Source organism: Chinchilla lanigera, unplaced genomic scaffold, assembly GCF_000276665.1.
Source record: "Chinchilla lanigera isolate Chin_1 unplaced genomic scaffold, ChiLan1.0 scaffold00064, whole genome shotgun sequence".
Classification (NCBI taxonomy): domain Eukaryota; kingdom Metazoa; phylum Chordata; class Mammalia; order Rodentia; family Chinchillidae; genus Chinchilla; species Chinchilla lanigera.
In genome coordinates, this window is record NW_004955465.1 from 6354502 (window position 1) to 6381112 (window position 26611).

Here is a 26611-nt window from a genome sequence, read left to right on the forward strand (position 1 = left end):
TCCATTTATTAGCTAGCATTCTTTCCACACATCCATTTTGTTATTTCACCGTGGAATCAAGAGGTTCAAAAACTAAGGTTTTTAAACGCTCCGTTATCATCATCATTCTTGTTAAAACTTATGTTGTCTTCAATTTGGCCAGTAGAAGCTACATTAAGCCACTCCCTGGGTGTCTCTGACATATCCCCATTCGTCTTTCATTGATTTGCTTCACCCACCTTTCCCTCTCAAAACCTGGAACAGCTCTTTAAAGTTTTTCCAAGTGGAACTCTCAGGATCTACTCCTTTATGTATTTTTATTTTTTCAAATCAAATCTGTGCTTCCTTTTGCACTTTACTTACCCCTGATGACAGAAGGGTGGAGGTCATTATCATGAACAACTATTCCCAAAGGCAAATAGCCTAGTTCTGACCTTTGAAACACATTGTATGCCCCATGTGGTGGCACGTGCCTGTAATCCCAGCACTCAGGAGGGTGAGACAGGAGGATCGTTGGGAGTTCGAGACCAGCCTGGGCTACAAAGTGAGCTCAAGGCCAGCCTGAACTGCATAGTGAGACCCTGTCTCCAAAAAAACCAAAAAAAAAAAGAAAGAAAGAAACACATTGTAGATAGGCAGTACCATAAAATACAGAAGTGGGCCCACAGCTTCGGGACAAGGGATGCATCCCACAGTGATTTGTTTTATACTCTACCCACAGTATCTTCACTCTTTATTGGCATTTCCCTAGTTAACCATGTCATCTAGAAAATATGAAACCAATTTTGGATACCTCTGATGACTCTCATTGAATGCTACGTGTGCACACACACACACCCACCTCCAGATGCACTGTGTGTGTGAAACAAATCAAAAACTCAACCCAGGTCAAGCATGTCCTCTCCAGGACACAGCCCCATGTTATCTCAGAGCTTAGGAACAACTTTCAAAGCAACTTGGAGGTCGGGGTAGGAAAAATCTGTAGTCCTTTCTAGTTCCTTTTTTAACCTGGGGGACTGCTATACATTGGTGTTATTGATCTAATTATCACTTTTCTGGAGAGGTCTCTAGTCACCTGCTCTATGTTAGATCCTTGTTATAGACTGACTTGGGACTTTCCAAAGTTCCTGGGCTGAAACCCTGACCCACAATGTGAATGCATTTTGAGATGGACGTTTAAGGAGGTCAGTGCTGTAACTGAGATCATAAGGGTAAAACAGGGTTCCCTACCAGAGACCAGAGCTATCCGTCTCCTCTCTACTTAGGCACAGAGAAAGTCCTGTGAACACACGTTAAAAAGGTGGTCACACACAGACCTTGAGGACTGGTCTCATCAAAAGTCAACCCTAACAGCACCTTTTCTTTGGACTGCCAGGCTCCACAACTGTAAGAAAATATTTTTCTTTAAGCCCTGCAGTTTGTAGAATCTTGCTATGGCACCTGAAGTGACTAAATCTTCCATCTCTAGCATAGGAATTCTATTACCCCTGCTTCCCACCAACGGCATTTATCTCTCTTCTTCCTTCTAGATTACACAAGCTATTTTTGTACCATGTATTTCTATCAGGGAATCCATGACTCTGGCACAAGGGATGGCACACAGAACTCAATTACTTAATGAAATTAATTTTGGGTCATAAAACCTGTGTGATGCAGCAAAAGGGAAGAAAGAGGTGAGATGAGGCATGCGTATTGTGAGGAAAGTGGCCCATTCGAGTCCCCAGTAACTCTGGTATCTGATCATATTTTTTGTTCTGTGTTCACCATTTCACTTGCCTTCTAACTTCTACCTGTATTATAAGATTTAATTCTATTTATACTGCAGATAAATGAAAATTGTCCCACTGGTTGCTATCTGTCTCCTATCCCCACCCAGACTGCAAATATCTTGCAGTTAGAAAGCTAGTAAATTCTACTGAATCTTTGCAATAACTACCCAATACCTGTCATAACAGGTATCCCATAAAGTCATGTTAATTTAATGACTGAATTTCAGTGGGTTCTTTATGACCCAAAGGAACAAGCTTATATTCCATTATCCTTCATCCCAGAAACTAGAACTCTTCAAGGACTGTGTTCATAGATCCAAAAATAATTCTTTCTTCTTAGGGGGCAAAACACTACCTATTTTGAGGATATCAAAAAAGAGAAAAGAAAAATCTTAGCCTCTTCATGATTTTTCAGTGTTATGATAGTGACATTGCCAGCGCTTCTGGTGCAGTCCAGAATCAGCCAGAGCAGAGTTTTGACCTCTGGAATGGCCTATTTCCATGGGTGTCTTTCTAAGGACTCCATCTGGTATGCACCATGTGAAGAAGTATTGAAAGAACTACCTTTCCAAGACCATCACCTACCAAGAGTTACAAGCCAGAACAGTATTTTAATGGCTTTTTTCTTGTATTGGGATATTTAGTAAACAAAGGATAAAGATGCATGATAAAGAATAAGCTGCTATTAAATATATGTACAAACATATTAAAACACAAAAATTTCCAAAGTCTAAAAGTTTATTGTCAGAACGGCAAACTTCATAAAGACACCTTTTTAAAGTACATAGAAAATGACAAGCAAAATAAACAGAAAACTTTGACCAAAGAAAAGCAAAGATTACTGCTATTGTGCACATATAGCCATTTTTTTTTAATGCTAAACCAAACAAATGCATTAAAGAATATATGGGTTATACAATCCATGCTTTTTCACCTAAGGGAAACACATTCCAAAATACTTGGGTTTGGGGCAGGGTTTTTTGGCAGGTGTATGGATAATCTTCTCCTAATGCAGAAAGTGGAAATATTTAGATGAAAAAGAGAATGATGATGGAACTATCAGATTAACTTAATTTTTATCTCCAAGAACAGAAATCTGTCTTACTGCCCCCCCCAAAAGCTCAAGAAGTGATCAATCTAAACACAAAAAGCCAATTCTAAATTCAATTTGTGCCATCCTTACAAGTGATTACCACTTCACACAACTACATCAAAGAGGACTGCATTAGTTAAGATGAGCTAAAAAGATAAAAAGCCAGAAAAACCTTTACTATTCTATTCCAACCAAGGCTGTTTTAAGCACAGAAGGTTCTATTCACTATCCTACAAGCACCAGGTTTTCTTTTTGCTGTTATTTCATAAACTAGAAATCATATAAATGAATCCAAGGTATAGCAATCATTTCCAGCTGTCAACTAGTGGCCAATGGAGCTACTGCTGAAGGAGTAGGAGTAAGAGTAGGAAGAATTTCCCGTGGCATCAAAGCTTCCTCTCCGGGACCCGCTGCGGGAACCAGAGCGGGAACCAGAGCGGGAGCCCGAACGGGAGCCCGAGCGGGAGCCCGGAGCCGAGGACATGTTGTAAGGGCTAGGTAAGCCCTTGGAAGACACTGAGGCGGCTTCCAGGAGGCGTAGCCCGGTGATATCCTCCACCATGGAGCGATTCACAGCATCCTTGTAGGATATCTTTAATTTGGTCTTGGGGCAGGTCAGGATTTTGGCATAGCTGCTGGTGTCTTGCAGCCTCTGAGCTCCTCGGCCATCGATGAAGCCCTTTCTGATGGCTTCTTCTGTGCTTATCCTCCCATGCACTTCTGGGTCAACAAGACCACCAGTGAGGAACTGGAACTCCAGGAAGCGCTGGCCTGCCTCATACGGGAGCCACTTTTCTTTCACTGCTTCTGCTGCCGACATCTTTTTCTTTCCTTTCACACCTTCGAAGCCAACGAAGGCCTTCTGAGCAGGCTTCAGCCTGGTGGCCATGTCTTGGTCAATGAGACCCTGGGCTACCGCGTCCTGAAGCAACAGCCTCTGCCCAGTGGTGGGGTGGATGATGCCGCCTGTGCAGGCCTGAGCCTCCAGAAGCCTCTGCCCGGTGATGCTATCGACAATGCCCCGATCTATAGCTTCTGTGATGGAGATTTTCTCTAGGTTTTCGGTATCAAAGATGGCTGCGATAGGGCTCAATTCTTCCAGGGGGTCAGACAGGGAACTGCTCCTGATGGTTAAATTCCTGATGCTGGATATGGTGGAAATCTTACTTACTGATTCGTGTCGAGAACTGCTAAAAACATCATCGCTGACGCTACCGCCCATGCTGATGCCACCGCCGACGCCGTTTTTCAAGGAGATCATGTCAGCGAACTGGGTGAGGCTAAGGCTGCCAGATCGGTACTGATCAAAGAACTTCTTGTCGACAAGGCCCTTGTCGATAGCATCTTGGATGTCATACTGACTGCCTGTCTTCCTGTCTACCAGGACCACTCGGGTGGAGCCATCTGACCCTGTGATAGTTATTTCCTCCCACTCACATTCCTGCTCACACAGTTCTTTGAAGGTTTCATAATCGATGAGGCCCTTCTTGTAGGCTTCCTGCACAGACATCTCCTTATTGGTTTCGGGGTCAACTATGACCACTCTACGCTTCCTGAGGGTATTCTTTTGTGACGTCTGCACCTGCTTCTTCTTTTCTTTCAGGGGCAGAAGACAGAGCCCTGTTTCCTCATCCTTAATGCATCTTTCTTTCAGTTGCAGATAGGTAAGATTTTCTTCAGTGTTGGGATCAAAAAATCCTTTGGTGTCATCACTTGGATCGGAAAGAATCTCACTGAGCTCCTCATTAAAATAGCCCCTCTTGTACGCCATGTCGACTGGTAAGCGGTGGCTCTCCTTGGGATCAATGATCCCTCCGGTTGCGATCTGCGCTTCCAGTAAGCGAATGCCATGGCCCTTTTCGATGAGCTCCTTGTTCATGGCTTGGAACAAAGAGATGATGCTTCCAGTTTCGGGATCATTATAACCAGTGACAGCGCGTTCAGCAGACAGAAGCTTCTCTTTGAACTCAATGCCCACCAGGCCTCTTTTGTAGGCTTCCTCCACGGGTAATCTTAAGTTGCTCACAGGATCCACTATAAAACCAGTGGCTGCTTGGGCTTCCAGCAACTCCAGGGCAGTACCAGGTCGAACTAAGCCAATTTTCATGGCTTCATAAATGCCAAGCTTCTGTTTTGTGGTCTCATTGTATATGCCTGCTATGCAGCTCGAACCCTGGAGGAAATCCTTAATTCTCTCACCGACCTCATCATAAGAAATCTGACCTGATTCCAGTTCATTTACAGTGGACGGTCTCAATATACCTGAATCCACAAGCTCCGTGACGGTCACAGGCTGTCGGATTCCCTGGAAGGACATGCTTCTCTTCTGTACCGAGAGCAAGAGCAGACCAGTATGGGGCTCAATCCTGCACCGATCCCTTAGCTGCATGTAACTGACCTTCTTTTTGGTGAATGGATCCACAAAGTTCTTCTGACTGTCTCGGGGGTCATTCAGGGATCGATACAAATCTCTGTCAATCAGGCCACGGGCCAACGCGACATCCTTTGGCAAAAAGACACTGTTCACAGGGTCTACTACACCCCCTGAGGCAAGCTGGGCTTCTAGCAGGCGCATTCCGGTTTCTCTATCAATCAAATTCTTCTTAATGGCTTCTGAGACGGATACTGTCTTGCCTGAAAATGGATCATCAAAACCCGTGATGGCTTTTTCTGCCGTGTATATCTGCTGGCGGTCATCGAAGTCGATGAGGTCCCGAGCTATGGCATTGTCCACGGTCAGCTTCTCGTTCCGGTGGGGGTCAATGATCCCGCCTGTAGCTGCCTGGGCCTCCAGAAGCATGACTGTGGATTCTGGAGTGATGAATTTCTTTCTCTTGGCCTCTACCAAAGAGTATTTTTCTTTAGGAGAAGCAGATGCTCCAGCGATTGCTCCTGCACCCCGAAGGAAAGGCTGGATTTCAGAAGCAACCTCTTCCACGGACTTCTTCCCCTTCAACAGTTTGTCCAAGGTCGTTTTGTCAATCAGCTGGCACTCGTAGAGCTGCATCGCTGTCACCTTCTTCCTCAGCCCATCAAACACCAGCTTGGAGGAGTCAACAGTCCACTCATACTCGGTCTGCGTCTCTCGGTGAGACCCGTACGGGCGCTGTTTGAGTTTGTCGATCTCCCTCTGAAGCCGGCAGCGTTCCGTCTCCAGCTGGGACTGGGTCTCCCTGCTAGAGTCTTCCAGCTTTCGCCGGCATCTCTCTTCAATCCTCTTGATTTCGGCCTGGAGTCTTTCGATCTCACTCCGGAGGCCGTTCTTCTCTCTCTCACTCTTTTCTCTCTCGGACTCTATCTTCCGGATCGCCTCCTCCTTGCGGGAGAACTGTGTCTTCCACTGATTCAGGTCATTCTGGATCTGCTGCTTCTCACTCTCCAGCCGCTGCTTCAGCCTTCCTTCTGCCTCCAGTGTGGCCTTCAGGCGATTGAGCTCCTCCTCCAGCCTCTGCAGCCGGGCCTTGTCCTGCTCCAGGACCTTGATCTTCACCAGGAGGCTCTCCCGCTCCTGCACCACCTGGGTACACTGACTCTTTGACTCATGAATCCTATTAGATGCCTGGAATTGCAAAGGAAGAAATGGGGGGGAAAAAAATAATGTTTTGATCAGATCATATTACTATCACAATTTAACTTCCTTCTTGCATTATTTTTTTTTAACTTGTTTTTCCTTTCTGTATTTTCCCTGGACATACAAATTCATGGAAAAAATTCTGTAAATATGTGTTGCCACTTCAATAAGTGGCTTCATACTTACTTTCTTTTTTCCATAGAAGAAACTAGGAGAAATTGTGGACCTGTCTTACTCTCAGCGATCATAACGGTTTGAAAGAATATGGGGAGTTTTGTTCAAGGTCATCATCCCTGATAGCTCTATACCTCACCTGTTACAGCTGTACTAATACTCAATAAAGCAATACACATATACGGATACATGCACACACCCCACCCAGCCCCACACAAATATTGTCTATAAAGGTCACATGTATTAAAAGTTAAAAGATGTTAAACTAGGGGTTAAAGGAAAGCTCAAACAAAGAAAAATATTAGGAGCATGGTCCAAAGAACACAATAATGCATGCAGAAAACTCAAGTGTGTAAGAAAAAAAGACGATCTTGAAACTGCATAGATAAATGCTTTAATATGGCTTTCATCGAGGAAAATTGGAATTAAACATGCACATCCTGCTATGTACATGTATCAGTTCCCCACAAGGAATGTAAAAATTATGCACTACAAACATGTAGTAAATAAATAAATAGAGTTCAATTTTGACCAAAACTGGTACATCCCAGCTCACTAGGAATGACCCTCTATTTTATTTCAAGTTTATTTATTTTAAATTTTTTGCAGCTGAGGATTGAACCCAGGACCTTGTTCGTACTGAACGGTGCGCTACCCCTGAGCCACACCCCCAGCCAAGAGGTATCTGCTAGAAAGGAGAGCAGAACATTCAGAGGAGTGATCTTAGATGTTACACACATGCAGAGCTAAACACAGGCTCCATACGACTGGCATTCAATTCAGTCGTAGGACAGGAGGGCAAATAGCACTGCAATTATTTTAAAGCAGTTATCTGGATTAAGACAGTGATAGCTGAGCAGTCTTGTAAGTAGCAAGCGAACGGTTCAGAACAGATGGAAAGGCAGTGAATTATTTGAGAAACAGTGAAGCTGGGATCAAATATTTGTGAATACCTCTAAAGCCTGCTTTTGGAATTTCTCAATTTCCTGTCTCAAATTTTCCCTCTCTCTCTGTAAATCATTAATCAGGCCCTGCAGTTCCAGGGTCCGGTTGTTGCTGATCTGCAGTTGGTTCCTCAGTTCACAGATGGCAGCGTTTTTATCGTGATCCTCCTCACTCCGGCCCCTCCTCAGGTCGTCATACTCCAGCCTCAGGTTCCGCAGCTCTTCCTCCAGCATCAGGTGCTCCTTCGTCAGGTTCTCCGTGAGAGACTGCAGCCTCTCGATTTCTATTTTGCTTTCGTTAAGGCTTCTGCTTTTATCTTCTATGGCCTTCTGGAAATGCTCGTTCCTCAGGTGAGCCTGTTTGACACTGTCCTGCTCCTGGAGCAGCTGCCGCCTGAGGGCCTCCACCTCCGAGGAGAGCCTCCTCAGGTCCTCCTGGGTCCTCTGCTTCTCCCGCAGGTGCCCGTCCAGCACGTCCCTCTGCTGCCGGAGGTCGTCCTCGCTCTTCTTCTTCACGATGGATGCCTGCTCCAGCTGCTGGGTCAGGCTGGTGATTTTGATGGCCTGCTCTTTCAAAGACCTCCTCATGCCCTCCAGCTCCTCCTCGAGCTTCTTCCTCTTCGAAGAGTCTTCAGAGGCCGTCCTCTTCAGCCGACCCAGCTCCTCTTCCACTTTCTGCTTCTGCAACTGCAGCTCCTTGAGGGAGCTCTGGAAGCGGGTGATGTCCTGATCCTTCACGGTCCTCTCCTGGGAAACCCGCTCATAGTCGATCCTCAGGCGCGTCAGTTCTTGCTCCTGACCCTTGAGTTTGCTTATGGTCTCCGTTGCACTGCTGTTGGCTTTCTGCAGGTCGTACTGGACCCTTTCCAATCTCGCATTTTCATCTTCCAGGCATTTCCGCTCACTCGTTTCTTTGTCTACCAGTTGCTTTAACCTTTCTATCTCCCTGTTTTTATCCTGGATAGTCTTGGCAGCATCGTCAAGGGACTGCTTGTACCGGGTGCTCTCTTCCGTGCGCATCTGAGTGACCTGTCTCAGCTCGATCTCCAACTGCTGTTTCCTCTGGGACATCTCCGAGCCAGTGGCCTTCTGCTGTTGGATGTTCTCCTCAACCCTCTTGAGATTCTCGGTGGTCTGGGACAGGGTGTTCTTTAGCCTCTTGATCTCTTCGCACAAGCTCCTGTTTTCTCTGGTGAGGTTGTCAATCTGAGCTCGGTAGCCACTCGTGTCCTCTTCCTTCTGCATGGTGAGCTGGTGGATGGTGGTCTTGGTGATGTTGATCTCCGTCTCGAACTGGTTCCTTAAGCTAATGATCTCCTCGTCGTAACTGTTTCTTACCTTACTCAGTTCATTTTCATATTCCCAGCGGCGCTTGGCCTCCTCCTGAAACTCGGCCTTGAGTCTTTCAATCTCCTTATTTTTGTCCTGAATCGTCTTTGCAGCCTCCTCCAGGGATTGTTTGTGTCTCGAGTTATCCTCTGAGCGCTGCTGGATAACCTGCTTCAGCTCGATCTCCAGGTGTTGCTTCTTTTGCAGGATCTCAGAGCCGCAGGCTTTTTGCTGAAGGGCATTTTCCTCAGCCCGCCTTCGCTGCTCAGTGGCCTGCAAGATGCTGTCATTGAGCCTGACAATCTCATCTTTCAGATCTCGGTTCTCCCTTGAGAGTCTATCAAGCTGGTTTCTAAGACTTTTGGAATCATCCTCTTTCTGCATGGATATCTCCTTGATGGTGGTCTTCGTAATGTTAATCTCTGTTTCATACTTGTTCCTTAAATTACTCATCTCCTCATTATAGTGGTTTCTTACCTTTGCCAGCTCATTTTCATATTCTCTCTTCCGGGCACCCTCCTCCTGCAGCAGAACCTTCAACCTTTCTATCTCGTACTCCTTCTCCTTAATGGCTTTCTCAGATTCCAGTTTCTGCCAACCAAGGCTCTCCTTTTCAGATTGCCTGGCTTTCTGCAGCTGATCGTAGTCACTCTTCTGCTGGTCGAATCTGTCTTCCACAGACTTTCTTCTTCTCTTTTCATCTTCGATCTCGTATGTCAACCTGGTGATCTTCTCATTGAGCTCTTTTATTTGGGCATAGCACTTGTCTAGATTTTGCTTGGCAGACTTTCCGTCCAGCTCCGCTTGTCTCTTCAGCTCCTCCAGGCTCGAGAGCTTCGCTTTGAACTGGGAACATTCTGCCTGGTATTTCTGCAGGTTCTGATCCAGGAATTTGTTCTTGTTGCAGTTTTCTGAATTAGCATCTCGGGCCAGTCTGAGCTCCTCTTCCAAAACTTCAATCTTGGTATTTTTCAGCTGTGGACATGAAATCAGAAATTATGTTGAAAGAAAAGCACTCCACACCGTAAGAAACAAACAGTACTTTTCTCCTCCCACAATGATGTACATTTTTCTCTTTTTTTTTTTTTTTTTTTTTTTGGTTTTTCTCCGGTACCAGGAACCAAACTCACGACCTTGCGCTTGCCAGGCAGGAGCTTTGCCGCTGAGCTAAATCCCCAGCCCCCATTTTTCTTTTTCTTTGTAGGCCCACATACATATACTCACACCCATGTGCACACCCACATACACACAGAGCAAAATGAGGCAAAACTAGACAAAAATTCAAGAAATCTGGATTCTCATCATAATTTTTCCACCAGCTGCTTGTATCTTAGATGATCATTTTAATCTCAGCTTCCTCAACTATAAAATGAAGTAGTATCTTTCAAGATCAAAGGCTTATGACTTCATACATGACCTTCTTTTTACTTCAAGGTATAAAATTTCCATATTAGTTCCAGGATTAGAAAGGAACAGTAAATAATCACTTGACATGAAAGGTTCAAATCGAGCTAGTCCAGGGTATGCTTATCCAAATTTCACAGAAAGGAGTAAAGGCAATTCCTTAACCAAACCCTAAATGAAATTACCATTTCTGGCAAAGTGAAGCGGCTGCAATTTTGCAAGTATTACTTATGTTCATTTAGAGCAGTATACTGGAGCACAGGACTAATTCCAGACTTATAAACAAACAGTATTATATTGAATATTTAGAGGAAATGCCACTTTACCAGTGAGTTTCCAATCTGTATTATAATGAGGTAGTAATAAAGCTCTATTCTATTTTCTTTGACATTCCAAGGAAATGACTTAAGTAAATTACCTTCAGATCCTCCAAACTCTTGAGCATCTCACTTAAGAATCTATAATAGTCCCCAGATCGTGTAAGCAGCTCTATGTACCGAGCATGAATGTCTGCAGCCTGAGAGAAAGAGAAGAAAATAATGATTTCATTTTTAAAAATATTTTTTAACTTTTACTAGTACATGTTTACAGTACATAATGGTTACATTCACTGTAGGGAATGGGTACATGTACAAAACACATTTCTTTTTTTCCCCTTTCCCTCTAGCCCCAGAAAATAATTTTTAAAATGTTTCACTTTGTATTCTAAAACAGTAAAATAGTGACATTATAATTTAAAAAGTAAATTCCCTTTCTTTCATATTTGCTGGTTCCAAAATCTAGAAGTATAGCAAATCAGAGGGACAAAAACATCTGTATTCTGTCCTTAGGACTCCAGGTTTTTCCCTTAAAACCATCTGACTGTTGATATTTTTTTAACTCTTTTGAGAAAAGCTGTCTTTTAGAAATCTACTATATAACTTCCACTTTTTAGAAGCCTCCTTCACATAATCCAGAAATTTAAGTCCAATTTCTGTAAAAACTCTAGTTTACAAATGAAACACTAAGAATTTTAGTGGTCATCTCCAAAAATATATCACATATTGAGGCTCACTTCGGAAAGAGTATTATCTGCTATTGACCCTTTTTGAGTGGATACCCTAAAACAGGGATGGATTTAGGGATGGTAGGGAGTCAGGCAGGAAGCAGGGGAAGGAGGAAGAAGTGAGGGTAGAGAGTGAGACACATGTAATGACGTGTATACCTCTTGCAGAATCACCCCAGATGGGGACTGAACCATGGTTCTCTTGATAGGTATGTTCAGTAGAGTTTCCAACCCAGAGGTGTATGATGCCAGCTGGAGTTCATAGTCCTGCAAAGTAAAGTTTAAGAAAAAAGTAAAGTTTTTTTTTGTCTGTGCTGGGGATCAAACCTAGGACCTTGCACCAGCAGGAAAGCACCTTACCAAGGAGCTACACTCTCAGCCCTTAGAAAAAACTCTTAGAGGACTTAAAATGAGTTGCTAGTGGCTCATTACACAGTTTAAAGTCATAAAATTATTTCTAGTAACCAATCCCAAAAGCTGGAATGTGCCATACTGTCTAAGTAACTAACATGTTATTAAACCGGGGATGTACATCTTTACAGGTTAACTGGAGAATTTTGCATAAAACATAATCTATCCCTGAAACACTAGTATATCCGCATTCCCATGGATATTGCCAATGTGCTTGAATTCATTAAGGGATAACAAGCTTTGATGGCATTTAGGAGACAATATATAAAAGCCACAATCACCACTCTCAAGTAGTTGATTATGTTTGAAGCAAGTCAGCAAATACAGTTGATATTTGTAATGAAACACATCATTCTTAGTGACCCCAACATACCTTAATGGAATTTGCACAGAGTTCAGCAATCTTTTGTACTTCTTCTGATTTGTCTCGTTTGCCGGATATTTCACTGTGCAAATTCTACACAAAGAATGAGATATTTACACATGTTAAAATACACAGATATTTTTAAATAAATGCTATTTCACTTTTACTTTGGTTATTCTTTGTTTTCTTTCTGTACTGATCTCCTGTTTTCAGTTAGAGCTTAAGAAAAAAGTATCTTTGGGGCTGGGGATTTAGCTCAGCGGCACAGCACCTGCCTGGCAAGCACAAGGTCATGAGTTCGATTCCTGGTACTGGAAGAAAAACAAAAACAAAAAAAAAAAAGAAAAAAGTATGTTTTTTTTCCATGCAGAAAAGAGAAGAAAGTTCTCCAACTTATTATTATGTATAAGAGATTGCTTTCCAGTCAGCACCATTTTCTGGTCTTATTATCTTGGTTTATAAACATACTTTATTATAATGAAATGAACATTGTTACATTATCTCTATGTTCACATTGCATTTCTTTTTAAGTATCTTGGTTGCTTTTCCTGTGGGTATATTCTTTAAGCATTCACAAAGCAGAGTCGTTAAATGAAGCATTCATCATTTCAAACAAACATGGCTGCTTTGAGGACCGGAATTTACAACCGATTAATCTCAAAAGAGCAATGGAATGACAGGTTGGCTTATACCTTCTGCTCATTCAAAAACCGCATAACTGTGTTGGAATCTCCAAACTTCATGGACTCTAAGGAATCCTGCCGGCGCTTGGCGTCATACAGCCACTTGCAGAAATTCTGATAGTTATCACGATAATTCCGCAGTTGCTTGATTTGTTTCTCCAGGTCCCACAGCCTAGGGAAAACAGGTATGATAAAATTGCAAATGCTATTACTGGCTCCCAGAATATGCAACATACTGAGTCACATCCAACAATTCTGCCTGGTGTATACCCCTGAGAACTGAAATCATGCATCCGCAGAGACACCTATACATGTACGTTCATAGCATTTTTCATCAGATCTAAAAATTGGACACAATGCAAACAGCCATCAACTAATGAAAAGCTTTAAAAGATGTGTCACCGTCAGACAGTTGAATACTATCCACACAAAGAAAGAAAACGAAATGAAGTGCTAAAACATGACACAATCTGGATGAATTTGGGAGCACCATACTACAGGATCAGCTAGTCACCAAAGGCCACACAGCGTTATGGTTCCAGTTACTTGGAATACCCAGACTATCCCTAGGGCTGGGCAGCCAGCTATCATTGGGTAGGATGAGATTTCATTTGGGTGATGAAAATGTTCAAAACTCAGACTATAGGGCTGGGGTCGTGGTTCAGCAGAGCCTCCACACAGAGCCCTGCATTCCATCCCCAGTGCCACGAAAGAACCCAAAACCACACCAACAGTAAAAACCCTCATGCTGTAGTGACGGTTATACAACTCTGGATACATTAAACCCACTGAACTGCAATCTTTTGTACTTCTTCCGATTTGTCTTGTTTGCCAGATATTTATTTCACCGTGCAAATTCTATACAAAGGTTTGTGTGATTGGTCTATTACAGCTCCATAAAGACATTTTTAAAAAGTACTACTAGCAAATTGGACTAGAAGCGAGGTAATTCAGGAGACTTTTTCATTATCATTTCTAGTCATGTAAGCTAGAGCAAACCTAAACAAACCCTCCAGCTTCACTTGTTACTAGTTGACTTTAAAAATCACTTTGCAGGCCATGTGACACCTCTGACTGAGGCCTTCTAACAAGGTAAAACTGCTGCCTCTTTACCACCTCTCCCCAGTTCCCTGGGGAAGGATGCCTTTGTGTGTACAAGGACTATAGTGCTGATCTTAGCTGCTCCTGAGAAAAGGCACTAAAAAGCCACCGGTCATAAAACTTACTACTCATTAACTTTTCTTTAGTTTTATAGAGCCGAGGAAAGCTGCTGGTCTTCAGATAACATCTAAGTGTGGACCAAGGATTTAAGAATCTTAGGCTTTCATTAAAAGTAGAATAATGTTTAACTTGAAGAGAAATAATGTGTTTATCTAGGGAAGTGCAGGGGCTGGCACAGGAGATCTATTCGCAAGGATGGTCCATCTCAAGGACACTCCAGTAGAATAGAAAGGCAAGCACAGACCCTAGATGATGGGGCTCCTACTCAGCACACAGCCTCCCCGCCCATGTCCCCCGCCTGCCTTCTCCTCCCCGTAAATGCCCTTGTACCCAAGAACCCTAAGAGCTTTGAAGACAACAGGCCCAGCCGCCATCTTTGGTTTACAACTAAATCTCTTTCCTTGCCTCAGTGATGTGGCCTTTCCATGGTGTGAGGAAACAAACTTGGCTGAGTTACAGTACGGCATTTTTGTGGCCTAAGGTTTAATTTTCCCAAATTTTTGGAGAACACTGACTCAAAGCAGCTTCTTGCAACAGTCATAACAAAAGTATACAGGGAAGATTAAACGACTTCTGCTGTTTCTCTAAGACCCTGGCAGGCTACTGGGACAAGCCCATTCCATCACAAAGCTGCGTGCAGACCAAGCCATCCAAGAAAGGAGTACCAACTAGCCTTATCTCCCACATACAATGGTATTTTTCTGTAGTGACTACTTTAGCTGGTCCAAATCATTGTTTTTTTAAACAGTGACCACTTCCTTATCTCCTTGAACTGCCAACTGGGCAAAAAGAGGTGACGGAGGCTGACTCACCTGAAGTCTATCTGTTTGTCTATTTTCTGCCAGCGATCCGTCAGCTGGATGACTTTGTCATTGAACTTTCCCAGATCCAGGTCATAAAGCGGATACTGCTGTGAAGTCTGACTGTGGATCTGCTGGGCTTTCTGCAGTTCCGCCTTCATGGTGGCCAGCAAGGATTTCTTCAAATTCAAGTCATTTTTTATTTTCTGCAAGAATCAATTAAAAAAAAAAAAGAAATAAAAATTTAGCACAAATCAATCTCTTCTCCCACTGCATGCTATGCTACACGCTGCCAAATTAAAAGAAAAAAATCAGAGATTCGGGGATGTAGTTCAGAGGCAGAGCACATACTCTGTATGCATGAGGCCCTGAGTCTAATTCTCAGATTGAAAAGGAAAACACATTTATAAAACTTTTTAGAACACTCATGACGCTAGTGATATCTCAGAAAAATGTATTTACTGAATTGTAATTTGGGGGGATTTGTTCCAGTGATCTAATTCCTGGTGATACCTAGTTTAAAAAGGATTTATTATGTCAATTAGTTTGAGAAATAAATGCTAAATATTACATATCATTCCTGAATAATTCTAACGCCTATAAGTATCTTCAAGGTTCTAAGACATTCCATAGTAAAGAAATCAGTGTGAGCATCTTCCAAACTAATCCCACCCCAAAATTACTTGTATCATCTTACAGTGTGCTGAACACACTGGAAAAATTTCAGAGATAACAGGTATCAACCATGGGCAGCCATGGAAGTTTGTGGTCATCAAAACTCAGCAAAGCTACAGTGTATGTTTCAGTTCACACTAATACCTCAACACTGATTTATTAATGGTAACAAATATACCACACAAATATAAGACACTAGGAACAGGAGCAACTAGGTGTAAGGTACACGGATTCTGTACCATCGTGTTAATTTCTCTGTATATCACTATCTTCTAAAAACAAACTGTCTTTTCAAAAAGTTATCAACAACAACAAAAAAGCCTACTCATGAAAACCTCATGAGGTTTGATAACTGGGGGCCGAGTCCTACGCTACTTCCTGTCATCTCCACTTGAGTTACCTTCAGCCCACAGCGGTAAGCTTCCACTTTATCCAGGTCCAGGCAAACAGTTTCCTCCTCGGTGAGCCTGGCTTCGTAAACCTTCAGCATGTCCTCTGTTTGCAGGATGGCCTGGAGTAGTGCTCTCACTGTGCACAAGCTGCGAAGAGCAAGAGAATCGGGCGAAATCGCCGGAGACATAATGACAAGGTGAGCATGTGGTTCTCGGCACCATTCATAAAAAAGAACAGTGTTAAGGCGCATACAATGTATTTTTGCTTATTTTATAAGCTGTGGGAACAATAATGTTTATGCTTGGTCATGGCCCTAGACAATCCATTACTTGTAGTTCTAAGAAACATGAGAATAGCTATGAGATTTCAGAGCAGTAGAATTAATGCCCTAGGCTTGATTGAGGACACTCTCACCAAGCCACTAAAGAGTGTAAGTAAATCTAGTAAAGGAAAGCCAAAGATTCCACACGGCAAAGGCTCTAATAAGCCAAGCACATATGGCCAATGACATCTGGCAACAACGAAGCTTGGGAAAAGCAAAACACCTCTGATTAGTCCTGGCTGTGCTTACCTATTTAAGTAGCCATCTGTAACACCATTGATATTTTCCAGTTTCTGAAACAGTCCGAATACCTCGTTCTGTAAGTAGCAGTATTTTTCAGAACCTCTGAAGTTAGCCAGCATGTCTTTAAGCTGGTTGAGCACTTCAGCAAGTGCTTGTGAATCATTCTGTACACTCTGTCCAAAAAAAAATGGGGGAAAGCGCTTTTGATTATTTTTTACCATATATACTTAAGGTCTGCAACATGCTGCTTTGAGATACATATGTGAAATGATTACCCTGGGGAGGCAAATTAATATATTCATCACCTCCCACAGTTACCTTTGCGTGTGTGTGTGTGAGTGTGAGTGTGTGCATACACGTGTGTAAGAGCACCTAAGTGTATCCTCTTAGTGAATTTTCAAAGTACTCGGTATTTTTACATCAAGTGCTGCTGTTATATATTAGACGTTGATATTTATCAAACAAAACTACAGGGTTATACCTTCTTAACCTACGTCTCCCACGTCCTCCCTGGCCCCATCCTTGGTCACCATTGTTCTATCTTCTATTTCTGTGAGTTTGACTTTTTTTTTACTCTGAACACAACTGAGATTATGCAGTGCTTATCTTTCTGTGTCTGGCTTATTTCACCCAGGTGTAATGTCCCCCATGTTCAGCCATATTGCTGCAATTTCCAGAATGTCTTTCTTTTTTAAAGGCTGAATGATATTCCATTGTGTTCCACTGTATATATAAACCATACTTTTGGTGAAGTATGTTCATACAGTGATTTGTACTTGGTGCTGTAGCTGTGTGATTCTTATCTTTGCCCTTGATCAGTCTTTATTGTAAGGTATAAGGAATGGATTATTATTTTTCCTATGAATATTCCTGTTTGTGTTAAAATCAGAACTTTCAAGCAAATTGCAACATTTATAAAACAGCCCCTGATCACGTATGTGTGGGTATGTTTCTGGACCCTTTACTAGTCTACTGAGTTGTTTATTTTATATACTTGCCTATAAACATGCAAACCTGGAGATTTTTATTCATTTGCAGATAACTGTAAAGATACACGTGAAGTCCAGCACAGAGTGGATGAATACCTACCTTGAGCTCATTGATTTTCACGGTGATGTGGTGTGTGGATGGCTGGTCGGCCAGCAGGAGGTTCTTGAGGGTCATCCTGCTCTCGCAGTGCTCTATCTGCCTGCGAACCTTCTGGAGCTCCATCAGCAGCCATGTCTCTTGCTTGTCATTTTCTCTGTTGGTTTCAATCATTTTATTATGGTTGACGTCTTGGCAGGAACCAACGTGAGTGATTTCCGTTTTAGTTACTGTAACAATAAAGACCACAAAAATCAGAATTTCTTACTCGTAGGGCGCTAGACCTTGAAAAACATCCACATTGCATAAAAAGTATGCCTGCTTCCTGATTTTTTTACATATATCTTCTATAGCTTGGATATAGCTGGTTCCCCAGAGATTCAAATTGGTCCCTAATGTAATGCTATGTAGATAGGGGACCAGGTAGGAGATGATTAGCACCACTCCCAGAAAGGACCAACGTCCCTCGCTTGGGAGGGGGGTCTCTAGAGACCGGATTAATTCTCAAGAGGGGTGCTGCTCTAAAGTGAGCTTGGCCTTTTCTGTACACTGCCATCTCTTTCTGCTTCTCCACCTTGCTGTGATGCAATCAAGGACCCAGGGGCGATGCTGTTTGGACTCTGCAGCCACCAGAACCGTTAGCTAAACGCACCTCTTTTCTTTACCGCTTACCCAGCTGCAGGTGTTTTGTTATAGCAACACGCAAGAGACTAAGGCAATAATTTTCAAAGAAATGGTTCTCAAGCTACGTTTATACACAAGCAACTTTCTTTCTGGAATCACGTAGGTGGTGGATACAAAGAGAGAGACGTCCCAGGCTGACCTGTCTGGTGCTGTGGGTGACCAGGAAGCTGAATGACCAGGGTCTGATAATGCTTCTGGGCGTCCGTGAACTGAGACTGCATTTTCCGCTTGTCATCGTCACCAAACATCTCAGAGCCTTGGCTGTTTCTGATGAACTCTTGGTAATGCAGCTCAAGGTCAGCTATGGTCTTCATGTAATCTTCCTGCCGCATGGTTTTCAGCTGGAAGGCAGGCAGGCACAGGAAATCAGAAAAAGCGATCAATCGTTTGTGACTCCCCGCCGCCAGTGCAACCAAGAAGTGTTGGTTTAAAAATGCCTCTCACTAGATGGGGCTGGAGGCGACGCTTGTCATAGTCACATAAAGATATAAAAGGTCTTTGAGAGCCAGCTGTGGTGGTGCACACCTGTGATCCCAGCCCTTGGGAGGCAGAGGCAGGAGGATCGCAAGTTGAGGTCCAGCATAGGCAACTTAGCAACTTAGCGAGACCTTGTCTAAAAATTACAAAAAAAACAATAAAAAGCATTGGGAATGGAGTGCAGTTAGGCCCTGGGTTTTAAGCTGCCAAAAAATAAATCTTTCAGGACTTAATCACTGTTCCTAGGAGCCATAGCAGTGGAATGCAAGCCCCAAATGTAAAACATAGCATGACAACTGCTCTGACTACAATCAGAGGAGGGGGCTGGGGACCCCAAAACTTAGCCATCCTGGGCCCTTCTCCTCACTCAATCCCAGTCACCTCGGATGCTCTCCCCACCTAGGATTCTTCAGATCAAAATTCAAACCACTGATTCAGAGAACAAACACTTTTGGTGTTCCTTCTTCCACAAATCCCCTCCTGGTTTCTGCTGCGTATTCCAGCGAGACATTTACAACCTAATATTCCACGATGCCCATGGAGCACAGGATCTAGACTATTACCAGCCACACTGTCTTTTCCATAAAAGGACATCTGGCTTATCAGATCACTTCAGTTACTGTTCTCATTTGTCTCATGACCAGCCGTGTGCTAATTCCCCCTGTTCTTTTGGGCTTTCCCCTCCAGAGCTAGGATTCAAACCCAGGCCTCGCACACACCAGGCAAGTCCTCTGCTCCTAGGCTACACTCCTGCCTCCGCCATCCTATACAGATCAGAGCCTCTGTGGGAAGCTGAGGCTTTACTTGGGAGATGCAAGGCAGTAGCTGCCTGGTGCAAGGTTTGCCTGGCAGCATCAGGCACCACAGCGGCGGCAGCGCGGGGCTCCCCCAGGCAGCCTGAGTGGGCCCGAGGACATACCTTGGCGATGGTCATGGCCCGGATCTTCTCGATGTCGATCATGCAGTAGTGCCAGGACACCAGGCTCTTCATGTTGATGTACAGCTGGTTCCACAGCGCCAGGATGGCTTCGTAGTACTGCTCAATCCTGCGAGAGGCAGAGGGAGTCAAGCTCACACGTCAGTGCAAGCCGGAGACCTGAACATGTTTACACAACTGCATGGAAAACTCCCTTAAGGAAGAACTGGTACATGTGTCATTTTCAAAACAGTCAATATTTCAATGGATTTAGACTAAACTAGTCCCCAAAAAATCCATTTTCAATCTAACATGAGTATAGACCCATTCAAATCCTTTTTGGTGGACATGTGTGATATGTTTTTTTTGCTACTGTGTTATTTGCCAGCAAGTTTTCAACAGAAAAGGTCTAATGTAGGAGGGCAGGTACATGAGATGTCAGTGACAACCAGAGCCTGGCATGAGTGAGAACTGGGCCCTACACACTCCTCTAGTCCCTGCGTGATTGAAGACTTCTATACCAATGTACCAACAGGTTTAAGAAAATCTGCTGGCTGGGTGTGGTGGTGCGCGCTTGTAGTCCCAGCAGCTGGGAGGTTGAGGCAGGAGAACTACTCCGAGTTCAAGACCAGCCTGAACTATATAATGTGACCCTGTCTCAAAAAGACAAAAAAAAAAAAGCACCAAAAATAAATAAATAAATAAAATCTGCTGGATGTAGTGGTGCACACCTGTAATCCCAGCACTCTGGAGGCTGAGGCAGAAGGATCATTGTGAGTTCAAGGCCAGCCTGAGCTACAAAGTGAGCTCAGGGCCAGCCTGAACTGCATAGCAAGACCCTGTCTCAAAAAGATCAAAAAAGAAGGAAAGAAAATCTGCTGTGGACAACCTGTGAAATGAATGCTCTGCCTATTGGTGAGCGAATGTTGGCATGATGGGCATTTTCCATCTGTGGCTGCCTGCAATAACGGACTGACTAAGAAGTAAAGAAATTCGAGACAACAGCTTCCAAGTGCAGGGCAAATACTATTCACGCCAACCCTCCCGCACTAACTTCCCCAAAGGAACCACAGTGCCCACCAAGACAGAGTGAGAGTGACCGTCTCAAGGCTGCTCTTGGGAAGGTGGAAGAAGATGCCGATCTAAGCTTCCCGTCTGAGCACAGGCCCTCCCTTTCCCCATCGCGCACCACACAGCGGCTACCAGGAGCTCCAGCAACGTACTTGCAAGACAGGTCCACAGCCAGAGGGTTTGGAGGCGGAATGATCAGCCCCACGGAAGGAACCAGCATGTCCACGCCTCCTGGGCCCGTCACGTACCACTTGCTACGCTCGTTGTTGTCTTTCAGGATACATTCGTCCCCTTTGTGCACGATTTTCTGAAAGGCAAGCAGCCCTGCGTTTCAGCTTTATTCGCAAGTACAGATGTTCACCTTTTTCTCAGTGAAAAAGACATGAAAACATGGGACTGCTGAACTCTTATTTTCCCCCTATCAGTGAAGCAGATCATTCTGTGTGGGGTTAAATTTCGTGACAAGGAGCGTAAGTTATGATCTGGGTGTATTTCTCCCTCAAACAGCCCAACAATATTGACGCTTTAAATATGTGTAAGCCTAAAAAGTGCATATACAGACAACTACACTGTAAGACAGTGGAGGAAGTGGCTTTTCAAAGGTAGCCTGTTGGAGACCACTACAAACTGGTTCTGAGCCGGATTTAATATTAACCAATTGGCTTTCCGTGTTTACTTGCGAGTTGTCTGAAGCTTAGGCACCTTGTTTGAAGATGGGCAGTGGACTTATTGTAAGTAGACCTCTGTGAGTCACTGGTCACCGCTGAGGCCTGTATTGGCCTGTGGAGCTGTGACACGTCAAAGGACAAGATAAGGCCACAGCTGAGGACTTTGGCTCCAACCCAATTAACCACAAGGAGACTGCAGCTGCAGGCTCCACACTCCTACAATAAATGTCAACCTAAAGATAAGGTAGTTCCACTGATTGACATAATTTACTACTTGGGAAAATTCTCCCAAGATCCTGCTCAGATTCCCCCATTTTCTTGAGTATCTTCCTCCTTTGTTTGTAAACCAAATAAAGAGGGGCTGCCCAGAGAAGTCTTTGTTTAAACCTAGAGAATATGGAAACTGTAAGAGAGTTAGACGCTCCTGGAGCCCCGAAATCATTTCAATTGTCTCATTTATTTAAGCCTTCGCTGTCCAATCACTTGGGAGACTGCAGGCCTGATCAGCCTGCAGTAACTAACCGTTATTTAACTCGATAGTAGCCTGGGGAATCAACCTACCTGAGAAACCCCTTTGTACAGCAAAACCTCACACCACTGTGTTTATATTTCGGTGTATTCATGTTTTATATATTAGACTTTAATAATATGAGGGAGTCTCTTGTCTCACTTATTTGCTCTTTAAACTTAAAAAAAAAGTCTAGTATCAGTCTCTAGAGAAAGCTTTCTAAATTAACTCAAGTATCTAAATGGTTTCCTGTATTAATTAACTTAGCATCTTGAAGTGACTACTTAGAGGCTGGGGCTATAGCTCAGTGGCAGGGCCCTTGCCTAATATGCACAAGCCCCTGATCCCTAGCACACAAAACAAAACAAGAGTGTTTAAAATATGATGGTTATTTCAACTGGCAAAATGTAAGAAGCTTGATTTCTATGTACTTCAATCTTCATTTCAACTTATTTCTTACTTCAGTAAGAATTCTTAAAACATTCTACACAGTAGACTAGACTCCCATATTTTACAAGCTTATCTGACCAACAAATTACATGTGGCTTCTTAAATCCTTCATAATTTTAACATAAGAAACTAGAACATGGGAATCATATAAATGACTATTAAACTTGTATTTAAATGATTGCATTTACTCCTCAGCATACAGAATTGATGTGTTCAATTACTGAATAAAATTTGCAATGACATTCACTTTTTGAAAGAAATATTTATTACAGTACTGCTGATTGAACCCAAAAGCACTCTACCACTGAGCTATACCCCCAGCCCCTTTCATTTTTAATTTTAAGACAAGCTCTTACTAAGTTGCCCAAGCTGGTCTCAAATTTGCAGTCTTCCTGCCTCAGCCTCCTGAGTAGCTGGGATTACTGGGGTTCACCACCACATTAAGCAATGACATTCACTTTAAAGGCTGCAGTAATGGTACCATTTGTCATGTCTTTTATCCAAAATTTTAAAATGACAGTGATCATAGACAAGCAAGTTATACTACAGAAAAAGATGTAGTAAGCTTTAGAATGTTTTCAAGTTCTCAAAATAACAGTTGTTTTGGGCTGAAGATGTAGCTCAGTGATAGAGTTACGTGTGTAGCATGGCCAGAGACCCTACGTGCAATCACCTACACACACACAAAAGGAGAAATTATCTCTTGTCCTAATTACTGACAGCTACCAGATGGCTCAGAACAGAGCTGCTGCAATTATTCAACAGGTCACTGCTTTATATATGCAAGAAGCAACAATGGTGATTATTGGAATCAAGGTTAAAAGTCTGCTGTCTGAATGGACAAGAAGCTAATGTTAAGAAAAGGAAAGCTTTTGTATCACTCTGAATAGCAGACTACACACCTGGTCTTGTTTGTAGTCACACAGCGCTCTGAGAATAATGGGTTTATTGCTCCGGTAGTCGGGGTTCCGAGGTTTCAGCTGTATAATCTTCTTGGACTTGTTTACCAAGTTCTGCACCTGACGCTTATATTCAAGGATTTTCTCTCGTTCTTTCTGCAATTGCAAACAAAATCATCCCTTAGCATCCCTGTGAATTTTAGAGGAGACCAACAAATGACAGTGAGGTAGCTACATTACAAGCTAAGTATCACTATAGTTGGCCTCAAATTTGCCACAAATTTGTCTGCAGGGAACATGAGAAGCTTCCAAAACCAGCCTCTCCAGCAGTTATATAGCCATGGAGTAAGAGAGCAGGACAGGACCTGCTTGTGTCAAAGCCATGCTGCTAAAACTTGAAGTACACTTTCTTAAAAGGGTTGTCATGGTATTTTTTTGTACCAGGAATCAAGTTCAGAACCTTGCACTTGCCAGGCAGGCGCTTGTACCACTGAGCTATATATATCCCTGGCCGTATCATGGTTATTTTGGTACCAGGAATGGAACTCAGGACCTTGCGCTTGCCAAGCAGATGCTTATGTCTTGAGCTATATCACGTTCCTTTTGTTTTCAGCAAGTGACCCAGTATGGAAGCCAAAGTCATTCTCAGCAGTAGTTGAGCATGCAAAGAAGTGTATTGTGAGAAGCTACTGAAAGGCTCAGAAACCAAACACTGGCTAGGGCTCTGGGGAACCACAGATCTTAACAGCGGTCAGCAATACACGCATCTCCTCCAGCATAGCTGCGGGGGGCCCAGGTCTGAGATGCTACCTCGAGCTCCTTGATCTGCTCCAGCAGGTGCTGCAAGGGCATGTTCTTGTCACAGGGGTACTTCTTCCTGATGGAGTCCTGCAGGCCCTTCAGGTAGGCTTCAGTTGACTGGGCCTCTTCAAAAAACTGTTAGGGATGAGAGTAACCCCGCATTAATGAAAGCAACATAAGCAATGTCACTGCTATAGTGTGGACCTTGAATGTCCCCCATGGGGCCTTGTATGGAAGGCTTGGTCCCAGGGTGGCACTATGGGAGCCAATGGAGCTTTCAGGAGGAGGGGCCTAATGAGAGGTGCTTAAGTCATTGGGGGCGTGGACCCACCCCTTCCTCCTCCTCCCTTTGCTCTCTGGCTACTGAAGTAAGTGGCTTTTGCTCTGCCGTGTGTTCCCCACCATGATGTGCTGACTCCTCACATTATCATGCGGCCCAATCCATCATGCACTAGAACCTCCAAAACTGCAAGCCAAAATGAACCTTTTCTCTCTAGAAGTCAGTTATCTCAGGTGTTTTATTACAGTACTGGAAAGCTAGCCAACACAATCCTTTAGCAGTTCTGTCTCGAGGACTACTATCCCTAAACCTCTCTTGGATAAGTGGCGAAAGGAAAGGGTTGCATCAGAAAATATTTATGTATGTGGCAGCAAAAGAATGAGTCACTGGTGTCCAGGTTATAAATATTTCTCTACATTGAAAACCAATAGGATTTATGCTGTATTTTCAAGATTGTTTTTTAGCACCTTTTAAAACACACTCCAAAGATAAAGTAGTAAGACCTAAAAGACAATGAAGTTAGTAAGGATAAAAACCTGAAAGTAGGCAGCATTTTCTTTGAGATGAACATCAATACATTTGGTGATCTGCAGAATCCAACTCCACTGCGTCTGGAGAGTGTCCATGTATGCCTGGAACACAAAAACGGCAGCTCTCTGACGCCAACTCAGCCACCCAGAGACTAGTGGAGTGGTCCCTGAACAGATGCATGAGCCTGATAAAAGCTATGAAACACCTTCTCATCTAATTCCCAGTCAAGTGGACCTGTCTAATAAATACAGAGCCTCCCACCAAAGTAGCCTTGATATGGGAGAAAGTGAATTTTAAATCAGTTTGCACAAATAACTACCACTAGGAGTACTGGATTAGTCCACATGTAGCTTACCCAAATGATGCAGCTACTGACCAGTCAGAACAGATACTAGGGACAGAGAGGGAATGGGGTCCCTCTGCCACACCAAGCCCTGTTCCTAGGAGGTTCCAGATCTTGAGGGCTTAAGATGGTACTTCTTACCTACTCCCATGAAAATTTCAATTTAACAACCAATACGGCCATGCCAGTGCTAAGAGCTAATGCCAGCCCTGAGCACAGACTGTAGATTGCAGTGTCTGGTAGAAATCAGCAAACTACAGCCCAAGGGCCATATCTGGCCCACCGCTTGTATTTGTAAATAAAGTTTTATTGGAGCACAGCCATGGTCATTCATTTACATATATCTACAATTACTTTTGTGATATAACAGCAGAGTTAAGGAACTGGGAGAGACTATATGACCCACAACTTTAAACTATTTATTACCTGGTTTGTCCAGAAAATGTCTCCTAACTCCTAGCCTACAGTATTGATCCAAGAATAGAAAATAAAATTGGCACAGTGTTATGAAGAAGATGGATCATTTATTTTTTCATATAGTCTTTCTTTATAGAAAAGTTAGCCTTGCATCCTAACAACAGAAATGTCGGGAAGCCCACCTCAATTTTGTCTGAAGCTGGATGCTGATTGAGGACAAGCTGGTCACTCTCCTGTTTAAGCTTATTGAGCTCCTTTTCCTTGACTTCCAGTTGGCTCATGCGTATCTGTAAAATAAAAGTCCTTTAGCACAAGTCGCCAGCATGCCCAAGCATTTAAGGGGGCTAAGTACAAAAGGACATTTTGGAAATTAAAAAATGCCAAAGAATCTTGTTGTGTTTTCCTCAAGAAACACAACTTTCTCTTGAAGGCTGGGTAGGGTATGTGTGATCAGACAATATGTGGCTGAGGCTGGACACAGCCTGCCCAGGTAGTGACAAGAGCTGCCATGAATACCAGCCGAGTAGCCTTTACCTGAAATGCCTGGGACCAGAAGTGTTTCAGCATTGGGATTTTTTCAGATTTTGGAACACTGGCTCATACACAATGAGATTCCAGTGTAAACACGAGACTCATTAGGTTTCATATACATCTTATACGCACAAGCTGAAGGTGATTTTATGTTGTATTTGTGTGCACCTGTGTTCTGACTGCAACCTGTCCTGAGGTCAGGTGTGGAATGGCATCATTTCAGCCCAAAGATTTTAGAGCATTTCACATTTTTCAATCAGAGATGTTCAATGTGTATTAATTCCTCCTCCCTGATTTTAATCTGCCACACACCAGGGCCCCCAACTCTAGGTCATCTGAATGAACTAATTCTCCCCATGCCTAATGAACCTTAGTTTTCTGGGATGTTACACAATGCGCTGGGAAGGGCAGTGTTTTTAGCTGGGTACAGCGGTGCATGCCTGTAGTCCCAGCTACTCAGGAGGCTGAGGGAGGACTGCTTGAGTCCAAGAGTTTAAGGCCAGGCCGGGCATGGTGGCGCACGCCTATA

The 26611-nt window shown here is 43.5% G+C and overlaps 1 protein-coding gene across 1 annotated transcript in view; it reads right to left on the minus strand.

Annotated features, from left to right (window-relative positions):
• Positions 1-2468: 2468 nt before the first annotated feature.
• Dsp (desmoplakin) overlaps positions 2469-26611 on the minus strand; it is a gene marked incomplete at its 5' end in the record, with an annotated part of 34237 nt that continues 10094 nt past the window's right edge. Inside the window, 17 exon segments of the mRNA XM_013521834.1 lie at positions 2469-6400; positions 7540-9834; positions 10682-10780; positions 11468-11575; positions 12093-12176; positions 12776-12938; positions 14800-14993; positions 15863-16001; positions 16427-16593; positions 17510-17736; positions 18330-18531; positions 19587-19713; positions 20807-20961; positions 23183-23335; positions 23990-24115; positions 24797-24892; positions 25734-25838. Of these exon segments, the coding sequence (XP_013377288.1) occupies positions 3164-6400; positions 7540-9834; positions 10682-10780; positions 11468-11575; positions 12093-12176; positions 12776-12938; positions 14800-14993; positions 15863-16001; positions 16427-16593; positions 17510-17736; positions 18330-18531; positions 19587-19713; positions 20807-20961; positions 23183-23335; positions 23990-24115; positions 24797-24892; positions 25734-25838 (7677 nt within the window).